This window comes from Nerophis ophidion, linkage group LG27 (assembly GCF_033978795.1).
Source record: "Nerophis ophidion isolate RoL-2023_Sa linkage group LG27, RoL_Noph_v1.0, whole genome shotgun sequence".
Taxonomy (NCBI): domain Eukaryota; kingdom Metazoa; phylum Chordata; class Actinopteri; order Syngnathiformes; family Syngnathidae; genus Nerophis; species Nerophis ophidion.
Genome location: NC_084637.1, coordinates 1495024 through 1510880, shown reverse-complemented (window position 1 = coordinate 1510880; position 15857 = coordinate 1495024). Strand labels below are relative to the sequence as shown.

The 15857-nt window shown below is 43.7% G+C and overlaps 1 protein-coding gene across 1 annotated transcript in view; it reads right to left on the bottom strand.

Annotated features, from left to right (window-relative positions):
• LOC133544272 (zinc finger protein GLI2-like) overlaps nt 1-13492 on the bottom strand; it is a 38696-nt gene extending 25204 nt beyond the window's left edge. Inside the window, 2 exon segments of the mRNA XM_061889442.1 lie at nt 4765-4862; nt 13242-13492. Of these exon segments, the coding sequence (XP_061745426.1) occupies nt 4765-4852 (88 nt within the window). The 5' untranslated portion in view covers nt 4853-4862; nt 13242-13492.
• Between the last annotated feature and the right edge of the window lie 2365 nt (nt 13493-15857).

The window sequence follows — 15857 nt, the reverse complement described above, 5'->3', positions numbered from 1 at the left end:
TCCAAACATGCTGTGGGTTGCAGAGCGCTGGTCCAAACACCGGTGCTCTGGGTGGGATAAAAGCGAACTCAGGTTACACATTTATTTTCCGTCACTTCAGGTTTCCTGCGTGCTGCAAACACAATTCAATTAGGGGGGCTGTGGCGTTGAGGGGGGTGGGGGGGTGGGGGGGGGGGGGGTTCACCTGGGTCCATCCTAATTGACTCAGAGAACCGCGTCTCCACTTTTTCAACAAAGTGACTCGCACTTGAGCTTCATTACATGCACCCCATTTCCATAGGCCTCTGGGACCGAGACCTGGGCCGCTCCCTTGGAATAAATGAGTGCTCCATGATAAATGGTTCTATTAGCAATCCAGATTGTTAAACTGTGATATAACAGATCGCAGCAGCGAGCGGCGCTCCATTCATTTTCCTCCCTTCTGCACACATTTCCATGTGTAAATAATGTATTAAAAACTGGGCATTAGCCGCATCTTGCGCTAGAGAGGAAATTGTTCCAAATAAATAACCCGGCCTGCGTATATAAAACAGACGGCGTGGCGGCTTTGAGGTGGGCATGACTTAGGTACCATCCCGCCTCAATAAAAACAGCCGCCATATATTAGTTTGGGCCTCAAGGACCTCTTCTGGTCTGGCAGCACGCTCACTTATCAGGTGCTGCCCGGCGAGAGCAACAATAATGCATATAAGTGCCAGAAGTAATTACTCTGTCAGCTGCTATCTGATTGGCTGAGGACCTTGCTCCTTTCAAATTAAAACACATGGCTGATAGGGAGGAGGAGGAGGAAGGATTCTGATGGTGAAGCTCATAGTGAATAGAAAAGAATACATACTTGGGGCCTGATTTACAAAAGCTTTGTGTGTACTAAAACAGGTGCAAACTTTTTAGCACATGCAAAGCTTTTTTACAAAACGTATTCCAAGTGGATTGTGTCTATTAAGTGAGCAGAAGAAGGCGTGTAATTCATTTTGAGTCTTCATTAACGTGCACAATATATGCCGATTCTCACAATACTGGGGGGAGGAGATGTGTCTGCCTCACAATACGAAGGTCCTGGGTTCGATCCTGCGCTCGGGATCTTTCTGTGTGGAGTTTGCATGTTCTCCCCTTGACTGTGTGGTTGTCTCCGGCTTCCTCCCACCTCCAAAGACATGCACCTGGGGATAGGCCCCTCCCACCTCCAAAGACATGCACCTGGAGATAGGCTCCTCCCACCTCCAGACATGCACCTGGGGATAGGCCCCTCCCACCTCCAAAGACATGCACCTGGGGATAGGCCCCTCCCACTTCCAAAGACATGCACCTGGAGATAGGCCCCTCCCACTTCCAAAGACATGCACCTGGAGATAGGCCCCTCCCACCTCCAAAGTCATGCATCTGGGGATAGGCCCCTCCCACTTCCAAAGACATGCACCTGGAGATAGGCCCCTCCCACCTCCAAAGACAGGCACCTGGAGATAGGCCCCTCCCACCTCCAAAGACAGGCACCTGGGGATAGGCCCCTCCCACTTCCAAAGACAGGCACGTGGGGATAGGCCCCTCCCACCTCCAAAGACATGCTCCTGGGGATAGGCCCCTCCCACCTCCAAAGACATGCACCTGGGGATAGGCCCCTCCCACCTCCAAAGACATGCTCCTGGGGATAGGCCCCTCCCACTTCCAAAGACATGCACCTGGAGATAGGCCCCTCCCACTTCCAAAGACATGCACCTGGAGATAGGCCCCTCCCACCTCCAAAGTCATGCATCTGGGGATAGGCCCCTCCCACTTCCAAAGACATGCACCTGGAGATAGGCCCCTCCCACCTCCAAAGACAGGCACCTGGAGATAGGCCCCTCCCACCTCCAAAGACAGGCACCTGGGGATAGGCCCCTCCCACTTCCAAAGACAGGCACGTGGGGATAGGCCCCTCCCACCTCCAAAGACATGCACCTGGGGATAGGCCCCCCACCTCCAAAGACAGGCACCTGGGATAGGCCCCTCCCACCTCCAAAGACATGCACCTGGGGATAGGCCCCTCCCACCTCCAAAGACATGCACCTGGGGATAGGCCCCTCCCACCTCCAAAGACATGCACCTGGGGTTAGGCCCCTCCCACTTCCAAAGACATGCACCTGGAGATAGGCCCCTCCCACCTCCAAAGGCATGCACCTGGGGATAGGCCCCTCCCACCTCAAAGACATGCACCTGGAGATAGGCCCCTCCCACCTCCAAAGACAGGCACCTGGAGATAGGCCCCTCCCACCTCCAAAGATAGGCACCTGGGGATAGGCCCCTCCCACTTCCAAAGACAGGCACGTGGGGATAGGCCCCTCCCACCTCCAAAGACATGCACCTGGGGATAGGCCCCCCCACCTCCAAAGACAGGCACCTGGGATAGGCCCCTCCCACCTCCAAAGACATGCACCTGGGGATAGGCCCCTCCCACCTCCAAAGACATGCACCTGGGGATAGGCCCCTCCCACCTCCAAAGACATGCACCTGGGGATAGGCCCCTCCCACCTCCAAAGACATGCACCTGGGGATAGGCCCCTCCCACCTCTGAAGATATGGGCGTGGCGTGGTTGGGAGAATGGCCGTGCCACCAATCCCGTCCTACCAACCTTGTCACGTCCGTTGTGTCCTTGAGCAAGACAGTTCACCCTTGCTCCTGATGGGTGGCGGTTAGGGCCTTGAATGACAGCTCCCATCATCAGTGTGTGAATGAATGGGTGAAAGTGTCAAAGCACAATGAGGACCTCGAAGGTAGAAAAGCGCTATACAAGTATAACCAATTTTCCCTCCAGATGTTCATATGTGTGAGTAAACGGCTAAACTCCTTGAGCAGTCAGTGTCGCACATGTGAGCGACGGCAGACGTGCACACTGTTATGAGCTTATCTTCTTATTCGATTTTGTGTGCGGCTTAGATTTGCCGTGCGCAGAGGACGCATGAGCAGTGTACAGGTGCGTACCTCAGAGGGAACGTAGAGTATAACCCATTGACCACTTTCTAGTCTTTGGTACGACCCGACCTTTTGCTCTGAGGGCGGACACTCTAACCACTAGGCCACTGAGCAGGTCTGCACCACTTTCCAATTGCAAACACAGTCTTAGTACACGCTATTTCATTGATTGCACATGCTGATGACCGCGTGTCATTTGAATTTAAGTAAATCAAGCCCAGTTCACTCCAAAAACTCAATGATTGGTGTCACATGACTTTCAGAAGCACATGTGAGAAAGACCACGCCGGAGGGAAGGAGCGGCCTGGTTGAAATATTTAAGAAGGTCGTGTAAAAATGTCCTTTCTTCATCAGGGATGGTCACAGAACCAGGGGCTGGATTTCCACTTCAAAAGCGCTCAAGCAATGGTGGTCCACACGTCAGTCACCTGAACACGGGACGGCCACTGTTGTGCCGGGAGGGGAGCGCCTCTCTGTTTAGCCTCATTAAAGCGGCCTTTCATCAAGCCCGAGCTGCCATGTCGCAGAGCGGGCTCCTCACATCTCAACATGAACGTCATGGAGTCAAAGTCAGAGACCACATCACTCGCGGCGCCAGCTTCAATGAGACCCCGACTCATATACACTCTCAATTTGCACCATTTTAAACATTATCACACCGTGTGCAAGATGGTGGTTCAGGTTGATGACCCTCTGTTCTTTTGTGCTGTGTCGGTATTTGCTTTTTGCTCGCAAAAGAAACCCAAAACAATTTAAAAAACACTTTTAAAGCAACTGGAGATTTAGCTCTGACAACAGCCCTGCGATGAGGTGGTGACTCGTCCAGTGTACCTTTACGTATCAGAGTGGCCTTTTACAGTGGACAGCCTAAGACACACCTGTGCAATAATCATGCAGAACTGCTGACTAACACAAATTCAAACAGATTTGTGAACAATACTTAAGAGGAATAGGTTTAATGTACATGTAGTCAAGTATTAGAACTTTGAGTTCAACTCGTGAAAAATGGGAGCAAAAACAGGTGTTGTGTTTATATTTTGATTAAAATATATATAAATGTATACATACATACATACTTATATATATATATAAATATATATATATATACTTTATTATTTATTACATACACCCTATTATTTGCGCACTATTGACTAGTAATGCACTGACAATTTGACCGGCAAAAAAATACTCTGCATACCGAAAACCAGATATCATGATGACTTATTCACTGACGAGTCGCGTCTTTTCCTTTGCAGAAAAATGGCGTAGCTTGCCCAAAGATGTAGACAAAGTCCTGTTTAGGTCGGATTTACCTTCCCACCTCAGCCACCTTTGAAAAGATCAGATTCCATTTGGATTTGGATTACCTTCTGATGTCACCCAAATCTGATGGGAAAAGATCCGATTTGAAGCACTTTGGAGCGTTTCGACTGGCACCAAGTATCCCACCTGTGTCCCTTGAGGGCCAACAAATCAGTGTAAATAAGGCCTTGACGCTTTCCTGAGGAGTGTGTCTTGGTAAAGCCAACATTCCCTGTGTTCCCGTCTTTCTTTGTTGTGGAGCGCTTTCACCAGGCCAGCAATCTTTAAGTCATGACTGGCGCACACACCAGTACTTACCTTACTCACCTGTCTTGTCTCGCCTCCTTTTCTATTCCTTCACATTTACTCTCTCAACGTAAGCATCAGTCATGCACTTTCAGCTCGCAGCCTCCTTTGGATTCCTAGCTCTGTGATGGCGCTTTATCTTTGATATGCACGTTGCATTATTTCACCACCGGAGCGCCTCACCTGCAACATTCAACGTTTGCACTTACCTCTTGTTTCTAGCGGCTTCTTTCGGAGCTCTCCAAAACTGCTACTATCCATTTTGTCTTTCTTCTCAGCTTCTCTAATCTCCTCCATGTTCGAGCGTCTGAAAGACACGAATACAGGAGAAGTCTATTTGTCCTTTTTTCTGCATTCAAATGTTTCTCCATTCTTGCATTCAGCAACCCACGGCTCTTTAGGTGCTTCCTGGACCTCTTTCAGAGATGTATGAAAATGGAAAAAGATGAAGAAAAAAACATATTTTTGGTTTCAATATATTTTCTGTAGGAGGACAAACATGACACAAACCTCCCTAATCGTCACAAATCCCACTGTTTATATTCAACATTCTTCACTGATGAAAGTATTTGTCCTACTAATTTCAGCGATCCTTGAACTCATCGTAGTTTGTTTACATGTGCAACTTTCTTTTATGCCACTCCTCCTTTGTCTCTTTCTGTCCAGCAAACATTTTTTGCCGTGTGTGAATGCACAAAGGTGAGCTTTGTTGATTTGCTGGAGTACTTTTCAGGCATATTTGGTCAGAGCATAACTCCAAGCTAATCCATGCTAACATGCTATTCAGGCTAGCTGTATTTACATATTGCATCATTATCAATCAATCAATCAAAGTTTACTTATTATAGCCCTAAATCACGAGTGTCTCAAAGGGCTGCACAAGCCACAACAACACCCTCGGCTCAGATCCCAGATCAGGGCAAGAAAAAACTCGATGAGTCGATTAGGATGACAATGAGACACCGCAGATGAACATCTGGAATTTACTTTCAGGTTCAAAGATTGATGACATCTATTAAACAGACAAGAAGCAAGGAGTTATGCAGAAACAGAGTTCAATATGGCTCAATGAGGGGAGACGTTTGGGGCTGCACACTCAGTTACAATCTCCCACCACGCTCTAAGGTCCAGTCCCACATGCTCCTCTATTTATTTGGGAGGTCCCTGGTTACATCACTGAGGCCGCTCCTGAAGGAAGGGGGGTAATTTCAGCAGCCCCAGTTGGACACAATGTATGATTTTTCAGAAATGGAAATGTGCTGACACTCATGATATCGCCCTGTCTCTGCTTTGTCTGCGTCACGGTACTCAATGATCTGGACCCAAACATTGATGCGAGACGACTCGCAATTTTGGATTGCAAGCTGTCCCTTTGCACAGATAGAAAAAGTACAACCTCAGCACAATTGATAATAACTATAGCAACGGCTTTTAAGCATAAGAGTTGTGTGATATAAATATTCTAACATTTCCCTCCTGTTTATCACATAACTTCCCCAAAATCTTTGTATCCCTAATAACTTCTTCTAGCGATTTTCAGTTAATAGTTAGTTTCCCTAGGGCCAAGTTATGTTTACACTCAGAGTTAACATTATTTTCTCCACCAGGGTCTGGAAACAGATCAGGAACACCGTCCAGGTAGGTATCCTCGTCATCAGATTCACCTTTCTTGTCATCCGCCAGAAGGTGCATCTGAACAGTTAAACGTTTTAAGCATGGAATATTACGGAAATTGGCATAAATTTGACTGAAATGCTGTAATGAGGAGAAGGAACGTTCTTCTAGAGTAAACATTGAGATTGCCGGACCGGATTTGTGTCTGAAACAATCAACTGTCCTCTCCCACACTAAACAATATTAAAAAGACAGAGCAAAAAAACTTCAAGGCTAATTCTAGCCAGGAAAATCTATACACCACCGATAGACAGACAGACATGATCATAAAACAAGCGCCATTAAGAACGGCAGAACACTTCAGGCTTCAGAATCCGGTAAGACTGCGCTAACCAAATAAAGGTTTGAAAAACGTAGCTCACATAGGCAATTTGTAATCAACGTACTCATTGGTACATTTGTTACAAAAGTATTGCGCCTTAAGTATGACTACATTCTAAAATAATGGCAAGAATTGTCCAATGATGCATTGCACCATTAATAAAAGATGTTTTGCATTCAATTAGCAGACCTTTTTTTTTATTAAGCAAAGAAATGATATCAACAAGAACGGTAGCTGTGTACGTGATGAAGAACCTAAAGTTCAACGTAGTAAAAAATATGTCACTAGCTATTGATAACATCTTTGAATGTATAACCATTGAAATATGTTGTGAAAAAAGCTAAAAGGTACTGATCAGTTGTATATATAGATCACCTAAGTCAATCATTGATATACGTTTGAGAACTGGATTAAGGCAACTTTTATTGAAATTAGTCAAAAAATAACTTTCGTATGTGGAGACTTCAACATTGACCTCTTAAACCTTAACAAACAAAAGCCCAAAGATGACTTTATGGACACAAAGTATAGCCTGAGTTTAAATCCTAAAATCACAAGGCAAAGCAGAATATCAGGACACACTTATTGATCATTTGTTTACTAATGATTTTGATAACAATACCACAAGAGGCCAGCTAATATCTGACATCTGTGATCCTATTCCAGTTTGCATCATCTACGACGGAAACCACAAGAAGAACATGGATGACACAAAGACTTTTTGAAGAATATGTACCAAACAAAGTACGACAGCTCTCAAAAATGATCTGAGAAAACAGAGTTGGGACAATCTCTACGAAGAAAATGATGTAGATGATGCTTAATACTTTCGAGATGCTTTATGACAAACACTGTCCATTGAAACAACTTAGTAAGAAAAAACATATTTATTATGTATTCACTGTTCTGTTACAGAGAACAAGGGGTAGGATTAAATAAACTCAGCTTCGTCCTACTCCTTTTCAGACGTGCTGGAATGAAACTACTGGAAATATGTGATGCGTTACATTGTGTCATATGCATGTTCCAAATCAACTGAAACTGAACTGGAGAAAACCAGAGTTGATGAAGCTTGTACTTCACTACTTGATACATTTTGGTTTACACTATTTTAAAAGGTCAGGTCTTTAGGAGCCTTTTTATATAAGATTTGTTTTTATTTAAGAACAGCGACAGATACTTGTCCATGATGGATTATTGGAATTTATCATATTTTGGGGTCTGAAAACAACAACAATGTACACCAACCGAAGCGTGTTACAAAAACAGTCCGTGGCAAAATCGGACATGAGTATTTTGTGAAGAGTTCCACCCACCGTTCCCAAGTTTAGGTTGCCAGTAAGGAGCTGCTTCTGTGAGACCAAAGGGTCATTTCTATGAAAAACGAGTTGTAATGTTATTCTCAAGTTCATCATTTTGTCAAAGCAGCGTGAAACGTCAACAGTGACATAACTGTCTAGCTCACAGCCTGTAGCACAAAGTAAGTTGCTATTTAAAAGGATGGCTGTATTAACATGGAATATAACGCAGTGACTAAATAACTGCACCTAAGTATTTATTTGATGTATTTCAATCTATCGTTTACTTATATAGCCCTAAATCACAAGTGTCTCAAAGGGCTGCACAAGCCACAACGAATAACGTATAAAAGCTTTATTGCCACTTTAGTTAATACAATGCAATTACCGAAGCATTTCTATTTAATAAAAAGTATAAAATATGGTATGAAAACTGACAAATAAAAAAATCATTAAATCAACAAAGGAAAACTAAGAAATCCCCATTCTCATCTCTCTAAAGTCCTTATGTCTGTGCAATGACTAGGGCTAGGTCTGCTTTGAACCCTTGTGTAATGTTCATATTGTTGTTACTCAGCCAGCATTTGTGGCTCTGATGGACCCCTTGCATTTTGTGGCTTTTAAAGGGGAACATTATCACAATTTCAAAAGGGTTAAAACCAATAAAAATCAGTTCCCAGTGGCTTATTTTATTTTTTGAATTTTTTTTCAAAATTGTACCCGTCCTGGAATATCCCTAAAAAAGGCTTTAAAGTGGCTGATTTTCGTTATCTGCGAAGACACTGTCCATTTTCCTGTGACGTCACATAGCGATGCCAATACAAACAGCGTGGCGGTTATCACAGCAAGGTATAGCGACATTAGCTCGGATTCAGACTCGGATCTCAGCGGCTTAAGCGATTCAACAGATTACGCATGTATTGAAACGGATGGTTGGAGTATGGAGGCAGATAGCGAAAACAAAATTGAAGAAGAAACTGAAGCTATTGAGCGAATAGCTATTGACGCTATTAGACCATGTTTGCCTTAGCATCCCAGGTAAAATGTGCAGACAAACGATCGGAAGTTTCGCATCTTGTGACACAGGATCAACTTAAATCCGTCGATTGGTAAGTGTTTGTTTGGCATTAAATGTGGGTGTAGGGAAACGCTGGATGTAAATATAGTTTCAAATGTACATAGAGCTAGCTGAAATGGCATGTTAGCATCGATTAGCTGGCAGTCATGCCGCGACTAAATATGTCTGATTAGCACATAAGTCAACAACATCAACAAAACTCGTCTTTGTGATTTCGTTGACTTTATCGTTGCAAATGCATCTGCAGGTTATCCATACATCTCTGCGCCATGTCTGCTTTAGCATCGCCGGTAAATAGCATGTTAGCATCGATTAGCATGCCGTGCTAATCGATGCACATGCTATGTAAATCAACTTGAATCCGTCCCTGATCGTGTTGTTACACCCTCCGACAACACACCGACGAGGCATGACGTCTCCAAGGTACGGAAAACAGTCGAAAAAATGGAAAATAACAGAGCTGATTTGACTCGATGTGCATAACGTGTTTGACAAAATGGCCGATTGACTACCTAGGTGACGTCACGTTTTGCCAAAATTCACCAATTTAGAGCTCAGAAATCGGTAAAAAAATATATGGTCTTTTTTCTGCAACATCATATATTGACGCTTACATAGGTCTGCTGATGATGTTCCCCTTGAATGCCTCACTTTTATGTTCAAATACTGAGCAGATGTTTACCTTATCCCAATTAACATCTGTTCAGTATTTGAACATAAAAGTGTTTGATTGCGAGGCATTAAAAGCCACAAAATGCAAGGGGTCCATCAGACCCACAAACGCTGGCTGAGTAACAACAATATGAACGTTGCACGGAAAATTTCTCTGCCAGTTTCTGCATCCCACAGGGATTCTTCTTTGGTGTTTCTGCACCTGCGCTTCCCACACAAGGTTGCAACATTGTTTGTCAACACTGTCTGCTCTCATTTTCTCGCACATTTGACACTCTGATGTTCTGTGTGCCTACACTCTGTCCTCCTCCTGTCTAGGCTGGCTGGCTGGCTGTGCGTGTGTGTGTGTGTGTGTGTGTGTGGTACACAGAACATCAACTTCCACACTTCTACTAGCCCCGGGTCCAGTGGACGCGGACATCTTCTATGTAATAAAAATGTGTAGGGGGGGGGTATGGTGTGTGGTCATTAAATAAGTATTCTGATATATGTTCTTCACAGAAAATGAGCCTCAGTTTGAAAAATTAATTAATTGTATCCTTTTTCTTTTCATAAAAAATGAAAATGGGTCCCCCAGCCCGGAACACCACACAAGCCATCGGTTATGGCGACAACCGTTTCCGTACAAATCAGTCAGGCAGTCTGAGGAGCGTCGACGTAAGCGGCCTCCGCCAGGACTGACGGCAGACGGGAACAAGCTACTTTTATTCTCCACAGCGGCCATCCATCCATGCGCCTCAGCAGCCAATTGAGGATGCAATAACTAGTCAGATGGGGTCGGGCTGGGGAAAATAAAGTACAGTTTGGCTGAATAATTTCAAGGTTGAATTACGAGCAGCCCTCTTGTCATCCTAACAAACGACTGCGTCTCAGCCCAAAAGGTCACGGCGCCGCAGAGTAAAACCCGCGTCAGTTCCTCGCCACTTCACCACTTCAAAAGGGCCACTTGCTAGAATTTATGGTCGTGCACGCCACCTATTCTCTTTTGAATAATAGTGGTCCCGTAAAAGAAGCCCGGTCTAAAATAGACCGGAGGCTGTTGTTTATTGCACACATAGCGGGCGTGCAAATAGAGGCGGGCGCTGACGTCCGGATTTATTGCAGAAATCAAACATGATCAGAAGTGCTGTTGGGCCTGATTCTGCTCACTCGGGTCTGGGGGGAGTTGACATTTTCATCTCTAATAGTGAGACTTTTTTTGCTAAAATGTCTACATATTTATATTACTTATCTTTAAGTGAAGTTGGGCAGGTGTGACTTTAACCCAGAAAAAACCCAAAAAAGTCTGCGGGCTAAAGAGCATTTTCTATTGGGGCTCCAGTACTCTGGAATGTTCTAGCAGTAACAGTTAGAGATGCTACCTCAGTAGAAGCATTTAAGTCCCATCTTAAAACTCATTTGTATACTCTAGCCTTTAAATAGACCCCCCTATTTGACCAGTTGATCTGCTGTCTCTCTTTCCTGCCCCCCTCTCCTTCTTGGAAAAAGGGGGGGCAGACCACAAATGAGGATCTAAATGTCCAAAGTGGGGACCCAGGGTGGACCACTCATCTGTGCATTAGTTGGGGACGTCTCTGCGCTGCTGACCTGTCTCCACTCTAGATGGTCTCCTGCTGGACCCACTATGGACTGGACTCTAACTATTATGTTAGATCCACCATGGACTGGACTCTCACACTATTATGTTAGATCCACTATGGACTGGACTCTCACTATTATGTTAGATCCACTATGGACTGGACTCTCACTATTATGTTAGATCCACTATGGACTGGACTCTCACTATTATGTTAGATCCACTATGGACTGGACTCTCACTATTATGTTAGATCCACTATGGACTGGACTTTTACTGTTATGTTAGATCCACTATGGACTGGACTCTCACACTATTATGTTAGATCCACTATGGACTGGACTCTCACACTATTATGTTAGATCCACTATGGACTGGACTCTCACACTATTATGTTAGATCCACTATGGACTGGACTCTCACACTATTATGTTAGATCCACTATGGACTGGACTCTCACACTATTATGTTAGATCCACTATGGACTGGACTCTCACACTATTATGTTAGATCCACTATGGACTGGACTCTCACTATTATGTTAGATCCACTATGGACTGGACTCTCACACTATTATGTTAGATCCACTATGGACTGGACTCTCACTATTATGTTAGATCCACTATGGACTGGACTCTCACACTATTATGTTAGATCCACTATGGACTGGACTCTCACTATTATGTTAGATCCACTATGGACTGGACTCTCACACTATTATGTTAGATCCACTATGGACTGGACTCTCACACTATTATGTTAGATCCACTATGGACTGGACTCTCACACTATTATGTTAGATCCACTATGGACTGGACTCTCACACTATTATGTTAGATCCACTATGGACTGGACTCTCACTATTATGTTAGATCCACTATGGACTGGACTCTCACACTATTATGTTAGATCCACTATGGACTGGACTCTCACACTATTATGTTAGATCCACTATGGACTGGACTCTCACTATTATGTTAGATCCACTATGGACTGGACTCTCACACTATTATGTTAGATCCACTATGGACTGGACTCTCACTATTATGTTAGATCCACTATGGACTGGACTCTCACACTATTATGTTAGATCCACTATGGACTGGACTCTCACACTATTATGTTAGATCCACTATGGACTGGACTCTCACACTATTATGTTAGATCCACTATGGACTGGACTCTCTCACTATTATGTTAGATCCACTATGGACTGGACTCACACTATTATGTTAGATCCACTATGGACTGGATTCTCTCGCTATTATGTTAGATCCACTATGGACTGGACTCTCACACTATTATTTTAGATCCACAGGTCACCCACATCTGCAGTCCTCTCCAAGGTTTCTCGTTGTCATTCACATTGACACTCTACAAGGGTGGGAGTTTTTCCTTGCCCCTATGTGGGATCTGAAGCAAGGATGTGGTTGTGGCTTGTGCAGCCCTTTGAGACACTTGTGACTTAGGGCTATATAAATAAACATTGATGGATTGATTGATGGAAGGAAGTGATCAAAGTGATATTTTTATTGTTTCCTTTGATGTCCAATCTATGCCAGATCAAATGTGTGTCAATAACGCGCTCAATTTTCCCAGAAGGTCATTAATCCTCCCATCAGCTCCAAATCATTTGTTTGCTCCTTCTTCTTAGCGCTAAAGAATATTTTTCAAGCAGAACATTACACTTGTCGGACAGGATGTCCTGAGAAAGACAAACAATGTGATCTACCTGCACACTCAGACTGTGTCTTACAAATAAAACACATTTTAAACGCCATCTTGCACATTTGCTGCATGCATTCTTTTTTTTTAATTAATCGCATTGATAAATAAATAACTTCAATTGAATGATGAAGCTTCAGTCATTAATTATTTTGCAGATTCAAATATCACAATGAGGGTAACACAAGTTATGGAAACATCTTTCATTTGTTGCTTTAAAAAACTACAGTACTTATAATTAACTGCATTGTGTAAAAGCACCATTCTGAATTGAAACATCTTTTTTTTGTTTGTTTTGCATTGAATGTATTTCCCCCAAGCAGGTGTAGAGCAGGACTCACCAGGTGTGCAGCGTCTCTCCCACCTGCAGCCTTCAAGTCCAACTTCAGCGCGACCGCCAACAATTCCAGCAATGTTCCAAAAAACAAAAAACAAAAAAAACAACTTAAAAAAAAATAATGAAAAAGAGGCTCCGAGGACGCGTGAAGAGTTGGCGGCAGTGAGAATCTTTCCAGCACAACTTCCGGACTGGACCCGCGAAACTTTTCCCGCCCTGTCGCTGCGTGCTGGGGCCGCCCCCAAACAAAACCTCCACACCTCCGCTCCCTCCTGTTTGGACTTCACCGCCAGCCAATAACAATATGCTTTTTATTCCCTTTTTTCACATCTTTTCATTCTAATCATGATTTACATTTGTGCGTCAGTCCTAATAATCAGCGCGCAATTGTTGACGTTTTAATATCTTGTAGGCAACGCAGAGATTTTATATTTTAATAACAATTTTACTCGTTTTTTTGTTTTTTTAAATCTATCAATAGTTAAAAAGTATAACATCATTAATAAGTTACACACAACCTTGAGTGAAGTTGAAAAGTTGGGACTTTCCAAAAAATGCAACAATATTCCAGTCATATTCGCGTAGATGGAGTTAGTGGCGTCGGAGCTGCGATTTATGTTGAAACATGAATAAGTATGTTTCACATCGACATATGGCCTCAGTAAAAAGAATGACACTAATGGCCTGAAAGGTGTACCGCAAAATAAATAAATAAATAGATAAATAAATACAATTGTTACAGCACCAACTTGGCAAATATCCATGTTAGAGGACATGGTGCCCCCTAGTGGACGCATTGCCTAATTGCACCACAGAATGGCCTCAAAAAGGTCAAGAAAATAGACCTTTTTTTCATCCCCAGGAAACAAACTGCATAAATCCACTTTAATATCACCTATAAAATATATTAAAAGTGCAATACTTTAATTTGATATAGAGTGATGTCCTTACATGCCATGACATTTCAAATAAAGAGGTGAAGAGGGGGGAGGGTGGTATCCCAGCACAATATAGCTTGAAAAATGTTGGTTATTTGTTGATTTTGTAACATTTAATTTGGTATGCTATTCTTATTTATGCATGGAAAGTAATTGATTAGGTAGGAATTCTTATTTACATAATATTAGGGACGGTGTGGCGCAGTGGGAGAGTGACCGTGCGCAACCCGAGGGTCACTGGTTCAAATCCCACCTAGAACCAACCTCGTCACGTCCGTTGTGTCCTGAGCAAGACACTTCACCCTTGCTCCTGATGGGTGCTGGTTGGCGCCTTGCATGGCAGCTCCCTCCATCAGTGTGTGAATGTGGAAGTAGTGTCAAAGCGCTTTGAGTACCTTGAAGGTAGAAAAGTGCTATACAAGTACAACCCATTTATTTATTTTATTACTGTTGATTTTATGTAACACGTGTGTTGTATTGTGATTCATTTTATTTTATACGGTCCCACATTTCCTTCCTGTCTAATGTTTCCGGGAGGCTGAAAAGGGGACGGACGGGGAGGAGATAGGGAGAAAAGAAAGAGAGAGCAGGAGCTTTGTGTGTGTGTGTGTGTGTGTGTGTGTGTGTGTGTGTGTGTGTGTGTGTGACTGTGTGTGTGTGTGTGTGTGTGTGTGTGTGTGTGTGTGTGTGTGTGACTATCTATTTATCTACACTATATTGTCAAAAGTATTTGTCCACCTGCCTTGACTCACATATGAAGTTGAAGTGCCGTCCCATTCCTAAGCCATAGTGTTCAATATGACCTTTTGCTGCTATTACAGCTTCAACTCTTCTGGGAAGGCTGTCCACAAGGTTGCAGAGTGTGTTTATAGCAATTTTCCACCATTCTTCCAAAAGCGCATCGGTGAGGTCACACACTGATGTTGGTGGAGAAGGCCTGGCTCTCAGTCTCCGTTCTTATTCATCCCAAAGGTGTTTAATGGGGTTCAGGTCAGGACTCTGTGCAGGCCAGTCAAGTTCATCCACACCAGACTCTGTCATCCATGTCTATAGAGACTGGATTTGTTTCACAGGTGGCATCCTATGACAGTTCCATGCTGGACATCACTGAAAGCGGCCCATTCTTTCACAAATGTCTGTAGAAACAGTCTCCCTGTACATGATTTTATACACCTGTGGCTGGGCCAAGTTATTCACACACCTGATTCTGATCATTTGGATGGCTGGCCAAATACTTTTGGCAATATAGTCTGTCTATCTATCTATCTGTCTATCTATCTATCTATCTATCTATCTGTCTATCTATCTATCTATCTATTTGCATCTGGGAGCTTTTGTCAATGATGATTACATTACTTTAAACATCCATCCATCCATCCATTTTCTACCGCTTGTCTCGTTCAGGGTGGCGGGGGTGCTGGAGTCCATCTCAGCTGCAGGTGCACCCTGGCAAGCGGCCATGATGAAAATAAAAGGCTCAAGTTGGTTTATAACCGTGAATGTCAACCGTATTTAATTCACCTCACCTGCGCTCACTAACGACATGCAGAAGGTTTTTAACCGCTCAAACGCCACCTGGGCCGCAGCAGGGGTCACTTTTCAGTTCTACAGACCAGATGGGAAATGGCAAATTATCCTACCAGAAGGTTGATATTTTTGTATTTTGAGAAAAATGATAGTAC